The sequence below is a fragment of the Sus scrofa genome, chromosome 4, assembly GCF_000003025.6.
Source record: "Sus scrofa isolate TJ Tabasco breed Duroc chromosome 4, Sscrofa11.1, whole genome shotgun sequence".
Taxonomy (NCBI): domain Eukaryota; kingdom Metazoa; phylum Chordata; class Mammalia; order Artiodactyla; family Suidae; genus Sus; species Sus scrofa.
In genome coordinates this window covers 84,580,552-84,600,268 of record NC_010446.5, presented here as the reverse complement: position 1 = coordinate 84,600,268, position 19,717 = coordinate 84,580,552, and the positions used below count along the sequence as shown (strand labels likewise).

Below are 19,717 nucleotides of genomic sequence, written 5' to 3'. Positions count from 1 at the left end.
ACTGAAAGTGGTAGTTTAAAGGCAAAACTCCCCCCCCCTCAAATCCCAAAGGCAGGACATCAGCAAGGAAGGTCAAGGAATAATCCCTCTGAGCAGGCACCAATTCATGCCCATTAAAGTGGGTTCCCATGATGACACATCCTCTCATAGTCAAGGAAGTTCAACAACCAGGTCTGCTTCTCCTGAGGCAGAATATATTTTCTTTTATGGAAAGAATGATTTATTTGCCTTCGGATTACTAATTTACAAGAAATGTGAGGCAACAGAGAGCCTTGGCTGTGCGGTCTTGGGAAAAGTGAGGCTATTTTGGCTCAGTCCCTCCTAGCCTCCTCCAGAGGGGCCCCAGACTGCAATTACTGCCCTCAGCAAGGCTGCACACTGCCATTAAGGCCAGGCCAGGAGGACAAAAGAGAGGGCACCCTTGTCCTGTCTGGGGCTTTCTCTGACTTGGCTGGAAATAATGGGTTTCTTTAAAAAAAAAAATCTTCAAGAGACATATGTGTTCAGATATAATCATTCTTTTGAGGGTATGTCTGATTTTAAATGGCATGATTCACCCAAAATAATATGTCCCCCATTTCTCACATCCAGCTGCCTTCCAGAAAGACAAGAACACTCTATGAGCAAAGGCACAGAGGAAACTGGGCTGTCACACATCTTCACTAGGAAGGAGCTTCCTCCAGCATTGAGCATTTATGCTTAAAGAGAAAAGTTCAGCTTTTTGGGGTGGGGGTGGGAGGGGGGGAGAAACAAAGCGACCTGTCAAAATTCCTTTTAGCACCTATGACTAGTGTTAACTTACAGGCTCTCAGAGTGCAATAAAAAGCCTGCAAACTGCTGTTAAAAAGATAGTTTGACCTTTTAAAATGGAAACTCCCCCATTCTATATCCATATTCAAAAGCTGAACCTTGGGAACTCTAGAGTTTTAGATTAATAAATGAAATGAGGGTGACTTTTCAGGAAAGTGTTTCCCTATAGGCTGCAAGCTAATCAGAGTGCTCTAGCCTACACTGTAACAGCAGGTAGAATGTGGGCCCCAAACCTTTTAGCCACTGTAGCTGACAACTGCTTCTGAAAGGAGGCTGGCAGGGAGTTATGAAAATTTAGTAAATAAAAAAAGTCCTGGACACGACTGTCTGCAGTTCTGGGGCAGGCTGTCGGCCCCTGGTGGCAGAGGAGTCACCGCTATCCCGGGTCTCAACCGCAGCCGCCCAGCCCAGTGCGCTGGAAACGGCGCTGCTGAAAGAAGTTGGAGAGCTCCCAGCTTGCCAACAGAATTCCGGCGGTGGGCGCCGAGGAATCCCTTCCAGCGTCGCAATTTAGTAAAGTTTTGAAGTAAAGACCCTAGACCGAAAGAGACCCATACTTTCCTCGAGCACCGGAAACACTGCAACCACGTCAGCCAGAGGCGGCTCGCACAAGGCCATCAACCCTGCTCGTCTGGGACGCGCCCGGTGCCTTCCCTCTCCCACCACCCCAGAACTCGCCCAGAGGGCGCCGAGCCGGAGAGGCAGCTCTGCCGGGTTCAAGGTTCTGGATGGAAACTCCTCCAGGCTTCCTGTCCCGAGGGACAAGAGCAGAACTACCAAGTCTAGTCCGAACGCCCAGGAGCTTCTCCTCCAAGCCCGCTCGGGTTTCTCCAAAGGACGCGCGGCACAGCCCTTGCGCCCCCGGCACCCCACTCCACTCCTCTCTACAGGTCCCCCCAAACTCTTCCCAGGAAGCCTCACAAAGCACAGACGGCGCCTCGAAACTCCCAGGGCACTTGCCAGCCGCCCCCGTCTCCGCCTCTCGAACCCTCTCTACCGCTTTCTGCCCGCCCCTCACCGTTCTCTTCGCGTTCGCGGGGAGTCAGAAGCAAACCACGAGAAAATGCCTTCGCGAGGAGCCTCCCTACACACACCCGCCCTGTCATTGAAACAAAAGCGTAGGGAGGAGGGAGGTGGAAGAGGAGGCGGGAGGAAGGTTTAGAAAGAGGACGGGGAGAGCAGTAAGAAGGAGCTGGGGAGGACGGTCGGGGTGAGGAGAAGAGACTGGGGCCAGGGACCCAGCTCCGTCTCCGCGCGGCCGGTTGCTTACATGCCCAGGTCGCTGTAGGTGTTGAAGAACTCCATCTGGTTGCACGCCTGGATCCAGCCCACCACCCAGGTCTCGTGGCGGGGGATGGGGGGCATGACCACGCGGGCTGAAGCTTTGAAGTAGGGAGTCTTGTAGCGCAGGACGATGGGCGAGGTCTCCTCGATGCGCGTGGGGCACTGGTCGATGGTGGCGCACACATCGTACACCACGATGTTCTCGCGCCGGATCCGCGCCTTGCAGGTAATGCTTTGGATACAGCCCATCCTGCCGCCCGGCGCCGGCGCGGCGTGGTGTGGGGCAGCGCCGGGGACCGCGCGGGCAGCCGGGGGCGCCCGTCACACCGGCATGGCGACGCGCCGCCCGCTCCGAGTCCGGCTCAGCCCGCGCCTAGGAGCGGGGAACCGCTGCCGGGCATCCTCCGAGTTAGCCCCCTCCTCTCGCACCGCGCGGGGTCCCCCGCTGCCCCGACGCCCGCCCCCGCCCACGCCCGCCCCCTCTCTCGGGCAGGGCGCGCAGAGCGTGCGCTCCTAGGAGGCGGCGGGCGCCCCCGCCGGCTCCAGGGCCCGCGCGGAGGGCAGGGAGGGGAGCGGCACTGCGAGGAGTGGTGCCCACCCCGGGCCGGAGCCCCCCGCCCCTTGCCGGAGAGGAGGAGGCGGCAGTGGCGGCGGCATGGAGCCGGGGGAGGGCGGCGGCGGCGGCGGCGGCAGCAGCGCCGGGTCTGTCTGCCTCCGCGGCAGCAGCAGCAGCAGCAACAGCCGCCGCCGCCGCCGCCGCTGCATGAACCTCTGCACCGCGGCTGCCCCCCGCGTGCAGCGCACCCAGCGGCGGGCGAGCGGGCGGCCCGTGCGGCAGGAGGAGGCAGCAGTGGCGGCGGCGGCGGAGACCTGCGCTTCCGCCGGCCCCGCCCCACAGCTGGGCCGCGGCGACAACTCTTCTGCCCGGCCGCCGAGGGCTGGGGGCGCCAAGGGGCTGTGGCCCCGGGTGGAGGGCCCCACGAGCTGGGCAGCTCTGGACGAGATCCACGGAGGAAACTGGCTGTACGCCATGAGTTTTGTCCCTCTCCGGCTGCCGTCCGGGTGTGTGTGGGGGGGTACAGTGTAAGGGTGGGGGTGTTTAAAGGGCCTCCAGCGCCGGGGTGGGGCTCCACACGTGGGGCCCGGCGGGGGTGGGGCTGCGTTGGGCGGTGCCCGGGGTGTGGGGGGGTGGGCGTGAGGCCTTTGGGGTCCCAGCCTGGGTTGGGTAGATGGAGCCAAGAAGGGTGGGGCGCTGTCCAGAGTCTGAGTGGGAACCCGACAGTGAATGTTTGGGGCAGCCTAAAGGTAGGGGAGCAAGTACATCTGAGATTGGTCCGCTGTTTATAATATCGTTTCTTAGAGTTAGGCTTGAGATCCCCTAGTATTTTACCTTGAAGAAGGCTGAAGCCTGTGTTCCAGGATGGTGCTAAATGCAGTGAATTTACATCTTTCCCTGACTGGGTTTGCTCTGGAAGATTTTCTTTCCACGCGTGTATATAGGGAGGGTACCCAAAGAGTCCTTCCGTGCTCTAACACCAAGTCACCACAATGCCAAGAGTGTAGATCGAAGCGCGAGCTCAAGCTTTTACTCATCCCCTGCCTTCATCCGATCTTTTCCTCCTTAGAAAACACTCTTTCAACAACCCCCCACCACATGCCGGGGAATTAGAGCAGTAGTGGACATACCCTGAACACTGCATTTTGAATGTAGCTGCCTCCCAAGACAGGTTGTACCTTGCATGACCAACTAGCTGGATTAGAATGCTTAGCCGCCTTCTTGAGGTTACCCAAGGTATCCAGTGACCTGCTAAGTACAAGAGGAACATGAGAACATTTTTGGAACTGGCTGGATTTAAAATAGTAACTGCTTAATAATACAAGTCCAGGATATCTGTCTGTAGTAATCCATCTATCCTACAGAAAGCCTGGAATCTCAGGGATCTATTCTTTTCTTTGCGTGTCCAGAGCACTGCGTCGTGATTGGGACATAGTAGCTGCACATAGTTGTCTGTGAGTAATGACTAAGAGAACAAAAACCAACATCATTGTGATTGTCTTATGGAAGCTGCCACCATAGATATTGGACATTGTATACATATGATGCCCTGAGTTGGATATTGTGGTCTAATATGGCAAAGAGAAAAAAAATTAGCAAATATTCTTAGGGAGCATCTTTTTTACATTTATATTTACAAAGCCGGTAGCTTCTCTATAAGAATTTCTTCTGTTACCACTGAGCATTCGCTGGATCTGGTGTCCAAGCGTGAAATATTCTGACTTAGGCAGCACAGGAGACTGGCTAGAGTTAGTCTTTAGCTAGGACAGATATGATGAGTAATTTAAAAGTCAGTTGGATCTAAAAGCACTCTTCATCCTTATTTTAACTTTCCTGGAAACTTGATTCACTTTGGAGTTAACAAAAAAGCAGTTTTTGCCCTTTGATAACATTTTACCCTTCTCTCATTTTACCACATAGCCACAGAGCTCAGTCACAGGTCCTTTCCATTCATCAGGCACTAACTGCCTGGCAGGAGCCAAGCAGTGTGCTAAGTACTAGAATTCAAAGACAAGAGCTTGTGGATCTCTGGAGAAGATAACTCAGTTAACAAGTTGTTGCTGTAAACTATGACACATGCTTTAATAGTTTGTAGCCAGAGGAGCCCAGAGAAGAGAGCCACTAAGAGATTTACATGTGGCTCTCTTGAAGTAGTGGCACTTGAATTGGATCTGGAAGGTCTGGTAGAGGCTTGCCAAGAGGAGATGAGGGAAAGGGTGGTATAGGATGAGAATTGGTAAATGCAAAGTGCATGAAGTATGAAGGAACACAGCATGTTTAGGGAAATAAACAGCTCATAGTCAATGCAATTCTCCAAGTGTTATGTTGAAACTGTGGGCATCAGACTCACTGGCCAAGAACCAGTTATTGATAGGACCATATTTTGATCTTTGATGGAAACTAATGCGTGCAAGATTTGCATTTGGAGAAAAATTACTCTCCATCAACTTGGCAGATAGAGGAAGGACGGGTTAGAGGCACTGCCAGGATATTGTGATGACAGATGATTTAGCCCTGAGCTAGGGCAGTGCATTGGGACTGGAAAGGCCTGATGGTTTTTGAGTCATTTAAGAGTAATGTCAATTTACTTGGTAGCTGATTAGATATTGGGGGAAGAGTTGGGCCAATTCTGTGTTTTCCAGCTTCGGCAATTAAATACATGGGATCTTAATAGCTGAAACAGAAAGACAGAAGTGGAAACAGACTGAGGTTGTCGTGTTAAGTTTGAGTGTATTTTGAGGAGGGGGCCAGAGTTGGAATCTTAGAGGTTATTAGGTTTTAGGAACTAGACCAAGAGAAAGCTTTCAGTTCAGGGGAATTTAGTTACCTTTGTTGATTTAACTTTTGTCAGGCTGCAGGTTTGTGGATAAATATTATTCATTGTCTTCTGGTAATACATGCTAAATCTTCATAAACAGAGAAGGGCAAGAGTAGCCTTCTCCAAATTACAGGAAAATCATATAAAGGAGAATATATTTTATTTTTCAAACTTAAAATGAGACTATGTTATATCCCGTAGAGTACCGATGAAATATAACTCATTATTCACAGACGTGGACCCTTGACATTCTCAAAGGGCTCATCCATGACCTTCATGAGTCTCCAGAATCATGAATGTCACCATGACATATAATTTCCACTATAAAAAGCAGTAAAGTGTAACTGAAAAATGTAAGGGATCTTTTTAAGACTCTTAATGGTTCTATAAATATGGGGCCAAGGTAATTTCTAAAGCTTCTTAAATAAATTTTGCCATTAAAATAAATTCTTTACTTCATTACATCTGTGCCTTATTAACTCCATATTTCTTTGACTCTGAAAAGAAAAAAAAAAGTCAATCACAGTGTGAGAATTGCTACACAGGTGTCATGAGAAGAGAAGAGCTAAGTTGTGCTGGGACACAAATGCCAGGCAAGCCATTAGTAAGTGACTGGCAAGTACGCTCCAGCCACCTAGCAGGCCATTCGCATTTGTATCTCAGCAAATTACCTCACGATAGAGAATTTTCACATCACTTGGTGGAGACTGTTTTTATCCATGAACATTCAGTCTGCAGATGCCAATGGGCCACTCCATGTAGCTCAAAGCCAAGTACTCAGCAGTGCAACCATGTCTCTGTGCTGCTCTTCTAAGTTTCTCTTTCTCTGTTGGAGAAGTTGTGTCCTCTGTCCCTGTTAGCACCATGATGCATCTGCCTCTGTCAGCACCTTTCCTGCTTTCTCACAGATGTTTGCTCACATTTGTGTCCCTTAATAGGTGGTACACCCCTCCAAAAGATGGGTCATCATGTCCTGTGGCCCATCCTATTGCCTGGCACCTAGGAGCTGCTCAATAAATGGTTGAATGACTAAATTTACTTTTTTTTTCAATCCGATAAAATGCTATTTCCCGTAACTTAACTATGAGCACTGTCTCCTTACTTACAGCCAGCATATATTTTTATTCTACTTCTTTCTGCATGGTACCTTTTTGTCTACCCACTGTCTTTTCCCCCAGCATCCCTCCTTGATGTAAAAGTGATGCCCTTTGTCTTTGAGCACTATATACCACTATCTACCATCTCAAGGATTATCAGTCCTAGACACCAAAAAATAGAAAAACTTCAATGACAGAGGACCTAGATGACAATCATTTCTTGTGAATAACTTCATTCAAGTTTATTCTCAGGGCACAGCACAAACACTCCTTTGTACTTCGTGCTTCTGATGTTCTTGCACATGACAGAGCCTCTCAGTTCCCTGAGTTAGAGCCTCAGAGCATAGTCTCCAGGATGCCAACCTCTGCTGCCCCTTTAGAATCCACTCCCTCAGCCTCTGATGACCCCACGCTCAGTCTTTCCAGGCTGATGACCCCACGCTCAGTCTTTCCAGAAGCACAGCGATCTCTGACTTTATTTTTCCTATGGGTTGACTCATGGCTCAAATTGTCAAGTGAGCTTTTTAGAAACTCTCGGTCACAATGGCCCATTTTTCTAGTTGACCTTGGCAAGGGTTTTCTGAAACTGTAGAACAGACTACCAAAAGTTGTTGAGCAATTACCTCTGGAACTGCGTACAATGGAGATAATTTCTATCTAATTTAGATGGTTTGAAAGCAGGCAAGAGGTTAAATGGATCCTCAAAGTCCAGGAGCAGAGGATTAAAGAAACAACTCTTTTTTTGGGGGGGGGGGTAGTAAATGGAGCATTTCAAATCAGAGTAATCAATTTCCCTTCCAGGCTAGGCTAAGCTCTACTTGAAGACCCTGGCAATGGACTCAGGCTACTTTGCCGAATGTGTTCACCCCAAGGTGCAGCCCCTGCTTCAAGTAGCCAAGATTTATCAACCTTTTCCCACCAGCCTCACATTACAATAGGCTGCAGAGACTACCAAGAATGCCCTAGGTTGTGAGCTGTCCTTTTGAAGGTCACTCATGCCTGTCTCTGCCACAAAGTCCTTTTCTGGGTCCTTATCTGCGGAGCTTGATGCTCTTATAATTCCATGATTCTGCAAGTCAGAATTCACCTTCTGGCTTTTCTTGACTCCTCTTGCTTCTCCTGCTTCCCCCAGGGTCATATTTCTTAAGGGTCCTTCCTCCTCTGCCTGAACTCCCTCTGGGCATTTACCCATGCTATTGGTTTTAACTATGATTTTCTACGATGTCTTCCAAGTTTGTCCCTTCAGCCCAAACATTTCCTGAATGTCCCTCTGCCTACTAGATTTTTCCATTTGGACATGCCACTAGCTTCTTTGTCTCAGTGTAGGCTTCCTACAAGTGAGTGCCTCCTCCTGACTTTCGTTTCGAGCTGAAGACTCTTCTCTCTCCATCTTTGCCACTCTCCCCACACACATCAAGGCAGAGCAAATTTTGATCCTGATTCCCCCTACTGTAGACAGTGTTTTTTGTTACTATCAAATTCACTGCAGATCTCCTGAGTTGGTATTGAAGTGCTCCATGATGGGACCCCAAGAAGCCTTTCTAGCCTTTTTCCCCTCTTTTCCCACCAACAGACCCAGCAGGTGATTCACCATTCCCTCAACTGGTCTCTAGTCTTTTCTCTTCTCTGCCTTTTTTTAAGCTGCATGGTTGACCACATGTTCATAGCCAACCCTGCTCTGTGACAGTGATAATAGCAATAATGTGTTTCATTGATTCCTTACTTCAGTCTGTGAGGTAATATCATTAGCCTTTTTTACAGATAGTGGTGTAAAGATATCAGGGGATTATCCCAAAGTCACAACTAGCAAGTGGCTAGCCCAGAATTCCAATTTCTGTCTGACCGTACACTGTGACTCTCTCTCGTAAGAACTCCTGTGAGCACTTCTGCTGAAAATGATCCTTTCTACCTCTGAACTCCTGCTCAGAGCATACGTTGGACACTGAATAATAAATGCAGGAATGAAAAGAATAGCAGAAAGTTTTTTTTTGTCTTTTGTCTTTCTTTTTTTTTTTTTTTTTTAGGGCTGCACCCATGGCATATGGAGGTTCCCAGGCTAGGGGTCCCAACGGAGCTGTTGCTGCCGGCCTACACCAGAGCCACAGCAATGCCAGATCCGAGCCACGTCTGCAACCTACACCACAGCTCCCGGTAACACCAGATCCTTAACCCACTGATCGAGGCCAGGGATCAAACCCACAACCTCGTGGTTCCTAGTCGGATTCGTTTCCGTTGTGCTACGACGGGAACTCTGAGAATAACAGAAAATTTTAATTGCTTTAGAGAAAGATCAAAGGAGAAGGAAGAGTCGAGGATAAATCCAGATTTCTAGGCTTATTGCTTAATGAATGATAACAGCATCGTCCGAGTAAATCACATGAGAAAAGGAGAGTTTGGTGGACTGGGGGCTACAGGGATCTTTATATCAGGGTATCCAGGTGTCCAAGCGAAGACAACCTGTGGGGAAGTCACTGAAGGGTATATCTTATTTGAGTTGTCATTTTAGAATTATAGTTTGGAGCAATTCCTTTTTTTTTTTTTATCATTTCTCCTTCCTTCCTTTTCTATTCTTACCTTCTCTCCTTTACTTTCTTCTGGAAATATCATTGGAGCCTTTTCTTGGTCTCTGGTGTCATAATGATGCTTAGAGATAGTGAAGCATGTAAGATTCTACAGCCTCTTCCTACCTGGTTCATAGCACTCGCACTTTGCAAAATACTTATTTAGTTACATGTCTTTCTCATGAATAGGTTATCATCATCTTGAGTGTGTGCCTCATATTTCATTTGACTTTGCATCCTCAGTTCTAAGCACAGTGCCTGGCACATAGTAAATGTGCAAATGATATCAGGTAAAGGGTGGTCTGGGGAGGAATAAAAGAAAGAGTATTTTTAGTTGAGATCAGTGCTTCTCAAATTATAATGCACATATAAATCCTCTGGGGATCTTGTTAACGATTCTGATTCAGTAGGTCTGAGGTGGGAAAGAAATGAGATTCTGCATTTATAGTGAGCTTCTGAGTCCTTGTTATTCAAAATGCGGTCCGTGGACCAGCATATTGGCATTCAAGTTGAGATGCATGATGGAGAGGATGGTGTGTTAGGGAGCAGTGGGAAGTTTCTTGTAGCTGAGCATAGCACCTGAGAGGGCAGGCATGGGGATCCATGAGGCCCAAAAAGGGAGGCTGGGACCAGAGCCCGTGGCTCCCAGTGTCTGTCAGAGGCAGACGCAGGTGTAGTGAAAAGGTAATACAGTTGGAATCAGACATACCTGAGTCCTAATCTCAGTTTGGACAAATTCTATCAGTACAATATCATTGTTCTTTACCCTTGTTTTCCTTGGCTATAGCATGGGAACAGAGAGAATACAATGTCTCTTTCACAGGGCTACTGTGTTAACTAGATGTGAATTACCTAGGTCATTGCCTGGCATATGGGGGTACTCAATAAATGAGAGAGAGCATAGTCACTGGGGTAGGTGATGGGCAGTGTGAATCTGGGCAGATGGAGAAAACACCATTCCTGCCTGTAGGAATTTCCAAAGTGGATCAGTCATCAGTATGGATGGGTCTCCTGACTACTGCCTCTCTTTTATCAGTTTCAGATTCATGACTGGTGGGGAGAAACTGTAAAACTGGTTGCACAGCTTGAGGCCCCAGGTGGGAGGTTCACTCACAGTAAACACCCTCAGCAGAAGGCAGTCACTATCTCTGGATTTGCTTTGGTCTCAATGCTTTTTTTTCTTTTTTTGGTCTTTTGTCTTTTTAGGGCCATACATGCGGCATATGGAGGTTCCCAGGCTAGGGGTCCAGTCAGAGCTATAGCTGCTGGCCTATGACACAGCCATAGCAACACCAGATCTGAGCCGTGTCTGCAACCTACATCACAGCTTATGGCAATGCTGGATCCTTAATCCACTGATAGAAGCCAGGAATTGAACCTGCATCTTCCTGAATACTAATCAGATTAGTTTCTGCTGAGCCATGACAGGAACTCCTCAAGATTTTTTCTAGACACCTTCCCTTCTTCTCCCTTCCACCTTCAGGTTATCCTCCCAAACACCAACTAATCTAGGGTGAGGTGTGTTTGACCAGATTCCTCCACATGGGCCAGATAATAATTTAGATAGTAGAATTTGTTGAAGCAGGAATTCGACAGCATTGTCTAGCCATGTGCAGTCCTTCTTTTCAGAGCCAATGGCTGTCTAGCTCTTTGGTCTGTGGGAATCAGAGCTCCTACTTGACCTCCAACACACCCCTCTCCACTCCTTTGCCTTTACCACCATTCAGTCCTCATCATTCAGGGCACTGGTCTCCAGAACATTCTCCACTGGAGCAGCAGAAGAAAATAATAAACTTCCTATTTGTGTATGTTTTATAAGTAACTATATCAAGGTTGTGGTATTGATGTATATAATTAATAAGCAAACAGGCAAACCTATATGGCAACTACTGATCTAGACAATTGCAATTCCTTCTAGCTGGTCTACTTGTCTCAATCCCATTTTCTACATTACACTGAGGATTATCTTACTTTTTTTTTTTTTCTTTTACACGCATACCTGCAGCATAGGAAAGCTTCTGGGCTAGGGGTCAACTTGGAGATGCAGCTACCAGTCTACACCACAGCCACAGCAACATCAGATCTGAGCCACATCTGTGACCTATGTTGCAGCTTGTGGCAATGCAGGATCTTTAACTCACTGAGTGAGGTCAGGGGTCAAACCTGCATCCTCATGGACGCTATGTTGGGTTCTTAACTGGCTGAGCTGCAGTGGGAACTCTGAGGAGTATCTTTCTAAAGCACACTTCTCCTTGTTCACTGGTCTGTCTAAAGCCGTTCATTCATTCATTCATTCATTCATTCATATGCTAAGCAGCTGCCATCTGTCAGGCACTGTATTAGGTACTGGAGATACGAAGATGAGAAAGGGGCTGCCATCACCTTTACAGAATCCAGCAAAGTGGCGCCTTGTGATCCCATGCTCCCCCATGGGATGAAAAAGACTATAATCTGGCCCCTTCCTACCCCACAGCCTAATCTCCTAGATGTCTCACTCACATTTAGCCATATTGAGGTATTAGTGTTGTCCAGTTTTCACCCCATGCGTTTTCCACTTTCCATCCCAGTAATATGTAAGCTCCACATGGGCGGGAGCTTTGCCTTTTTGTTCACATTGTGTCCCAAATGCTCAGCACAGTACCCAGGTTATAGTGGGTGATTAACAAATATTTCAAAGGCAGGACTACCCAGCATATGCTGATTTCCCTCTTCTTTGAGGTCATTTCTCTCTGGCAAATGTTTTTTATGTGGCCAACTCATCCTTCAAAGCTCAACCTAAATGCCATTCCTTCAGCAATGCTTTTGACTCTCAGACCCAGCCAGTGTTCTCACTATTGTGCATCCTTAAAGCCCCCTTTTTCCCTCAAAGTAATTAATTCTTTCTGGATTAATTATTTAATTATGATCCATTTTCCTTGTTAGATTATAAGCTCCATGAAGGTAGGAGCAATGTTTAATTTTGTCATGGCTATTTCCTCAGCCTTCAAAACAATGCCCAACACATAGTGATTGTTCACAAAATATTTGTCTTTTTTTTTTTTTTTTTTTTTTTTTTTTTTTTCTATTTAGGGCCACCCTCCTAAGCATATGGATGTTTCCAGGCCAGAGGCTGAATCAGAGCTGTAGTCACTGGCCTACACCACAGCCACAGCAACTCGGGATCTGAGCCACGTTTGCGACCGACACCACAGCTCACAGCAACGCCGGATCCTTAACCCACTGAGCAAGGCCAGGGATTGAACCTGCATCCTCATGGATGCTAGTCAGATTTGTTTCCCCTGAGCCATGACAGGAACTCCCCACAAAATATATGTTAAAAGAGCTGAGGGCCTCATCTTGGTAACCTGCCCGGTGTCCCAGTCCTTCTGGAGTTGTTGCCCTATCTCACTCTGTTTTTTTTTTTGTTTGTTTTTGTCTTTTTGCCATTTCTGGCACTGCTCCCATGGCATATGGAGGTTCCCAGGCTAGGGGTCCAGTCAGAGCTGTAGCTGCTGGCTTATGCCAGAGCCACAGCAACGCAGGATCTGAGCCACATCTGTGACCTACACCACAGTTCACGGCAATGCCAGATCCTTAAGCCACTGAGCAAGGCCAGGGATCAAACCTGCAACCTCAGGTTCCTAGCCGGATTCATTAACCACTGAGCCACGATGGGAATTCCTGTTTTGTTTTTTGCCCTATCTCACTCTGGACACTCCCTTGCTCCCTTGGTGGGAAGCAAGGAGATCCCCAAACCTCACCTTAGTGATTGAACCCTGATGGTACTTGCTTGCAGACTTCCCTCGTGCTGCCTACCTGGATTTGCCCCCCTTTGCCCCCTGCCACCATGCTGTCCCTGTGGGATCTCAGCACTGGCTGTGGGATCTCCACCTTAATCTGGGTCCCATCCCTCCTGGACTGCCCCATCTAAATTGTGTTGAGGACATAGGGCTGGAGATCCAACAGGAGGTTGTGCAGAGCTAGTGTGTGGAGGCCCAGGGACTGCTTGTATGGGGTGCTCTAATGTGTGTTGTATTTACTCAGAAAATTCCTTGGCCTCAGTCCAGGCTCAATAAATAGAACACAAGGGTAGAAGTCTTTGTGAACGTTTACCATTTGGAACATGTATTTATTTTTATTACTGCTGGAAACTATTGATTGATGAATGGAAAGCAAGACCAAATCACATTATAATAAAGGGGATGAGAAGTAGAGGGAGAAAACAATACAAAAGGGGAGGAAAAAAAAAAAAAACAGAGAATCTCTTTAAATTGGGTATTGTGTTTACTGGAAGAGAAACTAATTTTATCTGTATTGCTCAGTAAGTATCACCCGCACAGTGGAAGCAAAATAACATTAATGTTTACACTTCCTGAGGCGATGAGAGACAACACCCAGAATCCTGTACCAACACGAGACAAGTATCACGCAGGTCACACATCAATTTCACTTCACAAACACCCCACAGAGCTGGGTGAAGAAGGCCATACAGTTTCCCCAAAATGTTTGAAGCACAATTGATTATGTCTTAAAATAGGCCCATGGCCTTGCACTGGGAGCTTTATTGGAAAGTTATGTCTCAGAGGCTTTGGGTCTTTCAGTTGACAGAGACCTGGAAATGATATCAACTCACTGATCTCAGGTAGTATCATAAATAAAGCCTTTGAGCCTCAGTTTCCTTGCTTGTATTTGTAATTCGCAAAGCTTATCTTCATAATTCGAAAAGCTTATCTTCATGGCTCAGTACCCATTTCCTCCTGTTTTTGTTTTGGGAAACACTTTGATAGACTGCTTGGGGCAAAAGATGAGAATTTGACCACAGGAACTTGAGACCTGGTAAAAAGATGTTACTTGGCTTCAGTTAAAAAAACAATAGGAGTATGCGTTGTCATTCTGCAGTTAGGAACCTGACTAGTATCCGTGATCTCTGGCCCTGCTCAGTGAGTTAGGATCCGGTGATGCTGTGAGCTGTGGTGTAGGTCCCAGATGCGGCTTGGATCCTGAGTTGTGGTGTAGGCTGGCAGCTGCAGCTCCGATTTGACCCCTAGCCTGGGAACTTCTATATGTCATGGGTACAGCCCTAAAAATAAATAAATAAATAATTTAAAAAGATGTTAGTTGGTTCTCCAATAGTAAAGAATACAAACTGGGGTGATGGGCAGAGAATGGAACCAAGGGAAGACGAGGAGGAGGAGAAGACAAGGGGTGGCCTGCTTAGATGAGTAGGAAGACTTGCCCGTTAGAAGACGGAGGTCTAATGTCCATCCAGTTGTAGAAGGTTTGCATCATTTTTTCATGTAAAAAACCCACTCCTCTTTGTTGCAAAACCTTAAATACAGTCTTTCTTGTTTACAAAGGCATTGCGTGTGGGTATACGTGTGTGTGTATGTGCCTGTGTGTGCGTGTTTGTAAATTAAACAATAGTCCGAGTTCCATGTCTGGGTCAATTAAAGGGCAAACAACTGTGTAAGTTAGAATGAGGCCAAGAGTTGAGAAGTGACATGAGGCATATGGAGATTTCCCCCAGGCTAGGGGTCAAATCTGAGCTGTAGCTGCTGGCCTACACCACAGCCACAGCAATGCAAGATCCAAGCTGTGTCTGAGACCTTCACCACAGCTCACAGCAACACCGGGTCCTTAACCCACTGAGCAAGGCCAGGGATCGAACCTGCATCCTCATGGATATTAGTCAGATTTTTTTCCGCTGAGCCACGAGGGGAACTCCAGTTATTCTTTGTATTATTGCTGGAAACTGCCCTTCCCTGCTTACCTTATATAGTTGTTAAGAGTTGAAGAGGGCCATTGGTTGGAAAGTGTGTGTATATGAGCGTTTACCACTTTGTCAGATATTGTTATTACCATTACTATTTTTAGGGGGCTTTAAGCCCGCTCTGCTTGTGTCCTCAGGCTTGTGACTTAATTTTCATGCTGGAAAGCATTAAACAAAGTTTATTATTTGTTCTTCGTGGCTGTTGGAGATCAAAAGCCACTTCACAGGGATAACATTTTTCCTTCCTTTCCCTCCTCCTTTCCTTCCTTCCTTCTTTCTTTCCTTCCTTCCTTCCTTTTCCTTTTTACGGCCATACCTGCAGCATATGGAAGTTCTTGGCCTAGGAGTCAAATTGGAGCTATAGCTGAGGCCCATGCTACAGCCACAGCAACACCGGATCCAAACAACACTGGATCCTTAACCCACTGAGGGAGGCCAGGGGTCAAACACGAATCCTCACAGACTCTATGTCGGGTTCTATGTTGTGTGCTGAACCAACATCCTTCTAAGCATGCTATCTATGGTAATAACTAAAATAAACCCAAAATTGATACATTTTGCAAAGTTATAGAAAGATTGAACAATTTCCTTCTCAAAGAGTAAGAAATTAAAATATGACATTAAACAAATGAAAAAAAAAAAAAGAATGATCAATGGGAGAGAATTCAACTCCTTTTCCAGATGACAGAGAATAATGGGACCTGAAAAGAGGCAATCTAAAGGAAATTCTCGAAGTAAGAAGTAGAGGCAAAAGCAAAATAGATTTTTATCTACTTCATCCAAGTTTCAGGAGGATGTGGAGACAACTGAGTGGAATGTGTAAAGCAGAAGATATATAAGCAGAAATAAAAAGCAAGACAGACTGAGAAAATAGTGTGATAAGATCCATGTCACACAAGAATAAAAGGATCACCCCAGCTGTGTTAGACTGAGGCAGTGACCCCCAATGCTCCTCAGGTGGAAGACACCATCACACCATCACCAGGCTGTGTCTGGGAGATTAGGTAATTTCTAACATGTAAAATGCGAAAGGCTCCTGGCTGTTGGCCTGGCTGGCCATACCTATTAAAGTTCAAATATTTCTCTTTTCAATTTTTATTAGTGTTTTGGGAGGAGAAGTAAAGGATGCTGAAGGCTTTGTTGGAGGTGAAAGCGACGCCTAAAATGTCTAGGGGTCAGAGGGGCTCCTACGGTGCTGGGGAGTCTTCTAGCACCTTTACCTATGGTGGGATTACCCAGAGGGCAGTCAATTCACAAATGCACATGAAATGCATAGAATCCAGTGAAAGGTCCTATTACTTTTTACTTCCTGCAGACAGGGATGGACAATAGTGGCATATGCTTGAAGGAGTAGTCAGAGTAGGGAACAGTCAGCCAGATTGGAAGTAGAACTTTTTTTTTTTTTTTTTTCTTTTTTAGGGCTGCTCCTGTGGCATATGGAAGTTCCTAGGCTAGGGCTCCAGTCAGGGCTTCAGCTGCCAGCCTACGCCATGACCACAGCAACTACGGGTCCAAGCTGCATCTGTGATCTACACCATAGCTCATGACAACACTGTATCCTTAACCCACTGAGTGAGGCCAGGGATCAAACCTGAATCCTCATGGGTACTAGCTGGGTTCATTACTGCTGAGCCACAGCGGGAACTCCTGGGAGCAGATCTTAAGGCTCTTCCACTAGCTCATACTATAATCTTGGGTGAATAATTTACCCTTCCTGAGCTTCAATATCTTCATCAAAAACAAAAACAAAAACAAAAGCGAACATACACTTAATCATATCTTCCTTGTTGCACTCAAATAGAATATTATTTGTATAAATGCTTTGACATGGTAGGCCTCTGAGCAGATGTAAGTCAGATGATGTAATTTTGAGTGGAAAAGATGATGTGCTTGTTTCTGCAACCCTTCCAAGTTCCTTTGAGGATTTTTTTTTTTTTTGGATTAGTTCCCTCTTTTCCCCAGAACACATCTAAAGTGGCTGTTAATTTTCTCTACTAAGGTATTTATTGATTAATAATTTTTGAAGGGTCTCTCACATGCCAGGCCCAATGCTAGCCACCGAGGATTCAAAGATAAACTGCATACCATTCTTTCCCTGGTGGAACTCACTGTCGAGGAAGAAAGTAATAATTATAACAGAAGGTGGAGTTCCATAATAGAATCCCAATAGCATGCTATGGGAGAGATAGGAGAGATGGGGAGGAGGAGGAGCCTGAGGCCAAGAGGGTTTCTCAGAACACAAGAAGATATTCTTTTGTAGGCTGTAAAGAATGAATAAATATTCTCCATCAGGAGGGCAGGAGAAGACAGTGTTTGTAGGGGACTAGCTTGAGCAAAGGCATGAGCATATGGAGGTGACTTTATGTATTTAGGAAATGGGGAGGAGGCTGATGCAGATAAATCCTGAGTTAGGGGTAGACTGGGGGGAAAGCTGGAGGATGATATAGAATGAGTTGCTGGAGGCCAGGTCTATTAAGGGAATTTGGAGAGGATTGGAGAACAATGGAGTATTACATCATAATCTCCTTCCTGAGTTAAACCCTGTTTGGGCATGATGAAGTACCTTCTTTATATACTGTTAGATTGGGTTTGCGAAAATATGGTAATGACATTTAGTGTTCATATTCTGTGGTTTCTTTCCTGTCATGTTGTTTTCTGATTTTGGTATCAAGATAATACAGACTTCCTAGAGTACGTTGGAAGTGTTCCCTCTCTATGTAGTATTAGTTTTCTATTGCTGCAAAAAAAAAAAAAAAAAATGAACGTAGATTTAGTGGCTTACAACAACAAAAAAATTTGATTACCGTGCAGTTCTGGAGGTCAAAAGTCCAAAATGAATCTCACTGGATGAAAACCAAGGTGCTGGCAGGGCTGGAAGCTCTAGGGGGGGAATCCATTTCCTTGCCTTTTATGGCTTCTGGAGGCTGCCTGTATTCCTTGGCTCACAGTCCCTTCTTTCATCTTCAAAGCCAGGATTGTAGTATCTTCTAATCTCTCTCTCTCATTCCAACTATCCTGCTTCTCTCTGTCACTTGTGGTTACATTGGGCCCATCAGGATAAAGTGGGGTAATCTCTCCATCTCAAGATTCTTAATGCCATCTACAAAGTCCCTTTTGCCATGTAAGGTTGTAATACATTCATATTCTTCCCTCCTACTTTCCTTCAAAAATTTTTTTTAAAGGGGTTGTGTAGAATTAGTATTATTTCTCCTTAAATGTTTGGTAGAACTTGCCAATGAAGTCTTAGGGTCCTAGAGTTTTCTTCACGGAAAGATTTTTAGTTACACATGCAATTTGTTTAATAGTAAGTTTAAGACCTATTCAAGTATCTACTTCTTTTGAGAGAGCTTCAGTAGATTATGCCTCTTAAAAGAAATTTATGCCATTTCATCTGAGTTGCTGAATTTATTAACATAAAGTTGATAATATTCCCTTGTTATTCTTTTAATTCTCTAGGATGTGCTGTGATATCCACTCTCTCCTTCTGATATTGGTTGTGTTTTCTCTCTCTTTTTCGCTCATGATCAATCTGTGTAGAAGTTTATAAATTTCATTGGTATTCTCAAAGAACAAGCTTTTGTTTCATTGATTTTCTCTAGTTATTCTCTTTTTTATTTTATTGATTTAGATTGTATTCATTATTTGCTTTCTTCTTCTTACGCTAGATTTAATTTACTTTTATTCTAGTTTGTTAAGGTATTATCTTAGGTTATTGATTTTAGATCTTCTTTTCCAATATGTGTTTAATGCTGTAATTTCTCTTAGTGTTGTTCTCACTGCATTTCATAAACTTTGAGATGTTGGGGTCTCTATTTCAGTTCAAAAAACCTGATATGGTTCCTTGTGATTTCTTCTTTGTTTATTTGCACATGTGTTGTTTAACATATAAATATTTAGGGAATTCTAGGTGGATGATTTTTTTTTCTTTCAGTATTTTAAAGATGTTACTTTGCTTTCTTCTGGCTTTCATTGTTCCCAAAGAGTAATTGCTTGTCATTCTTAACTTTGTTTCTCTATATGTGATACGTCTCTTTTAAAAAAAAATCTGAATATTTTAAAGATATTTGTTTTATCATGGGTTTTACATAATCTGAACTTGATGTGCTTTGTTTTACTCTTTGTAACTTTTTTTTTTTGGAACTTCTAGGGTCTATGTCTGTATTTTTCATCGAATTTGGGGAAAAAATTCCTCATTATTTCTTCAAATATTTTTTCTACATCGTCCTCTTTCCTTTTCCTATCATTATGACCACCAATTACACACATATTAGACTACTTGAAATTTTTTCACAGGTCATTCATATTTTGTTCTTTTTTTTTTTTTTTTTTTTTTTTTTTGTCTTTTCTGGGGCTTCATCCATGGCATATGGAGGTTCCCAGGCTAGGGGTCTAATTGGGGTTGTAGCCACCAGCCTATGCCAGAGCCACAGCAATGCCGAATCTGAGCTGCGTCTGCGACCTACACCACAGCTCTTGGCAATGCTGGAACGCCACATCCTTAACCCACCGTACAAGGTCAGGGATCGAACCTACAACTTCATGGTTCCTAGTGGGATTCATTAACCACTGAGCCATGACGGGAACCTAGTGTTTTCCAATGTCTAAAACCTATTGTTCCATGTACTTTGTTTTTTAGTTGTTTAAGGAGAGAGGGTAACAAGCCATTTTCAACACCTCTTGGTTGTAAGTAGAAACAGACATAAAATAGCTTAAGATGAGATCCCGTAAAGATTTTATTTATTTTATTTTATTTCTTTATTTTGCTTTTTAGGGCTGCACCTGCTGCAGATGGAGGTTCCCAGGCTAGGGGTCAAATTGGAGCTGCAGCTGCTGGTCTGCACC

At 45.3% G+C, this 19,717-nt stretch overlaps 1 protein-coding gene and 1 long non-coding RNA gene across 2 annotated transcripts in view; one reads left to right on the top strand and one right to left on the bottom strand.

The window, feature by feature from the left end:
- The window catches only part of FAM78B (family with sequence similarity 78 member B), a 107,237-nt gene extending 104,792 nt beyond the window's left edge, over window positions 1-2,445 (bottom strand). The window contains exon 1 of the mRNA XM_021089485.1: window positions 2,081-2,445. Within this exon, the coding sequence (XP_020945144.1) occupies window positions 2,081-2,343 (263 nt within the window). The 5' untranslated portion in view covers window positions 2,344-2,445. The remainder of the gene's footprint in view (window positions 1-2,080) is intronic.
- The window catches only part of LOC106508330, a 52,513-nt gene continuing 34,988 nt past the window's right edge, over window positions 2,193-19,717 (top strand). Inside the window, exon 1 of the long non-coding RNA XR_002343367.1 lies at window positions 2,193-2,320. This is a non-coding gene — a long non-coding RNA (uncharacterized LOC106508330). The remainder of the gene's footprint in view (window positions 2,321-19,717) is intronic.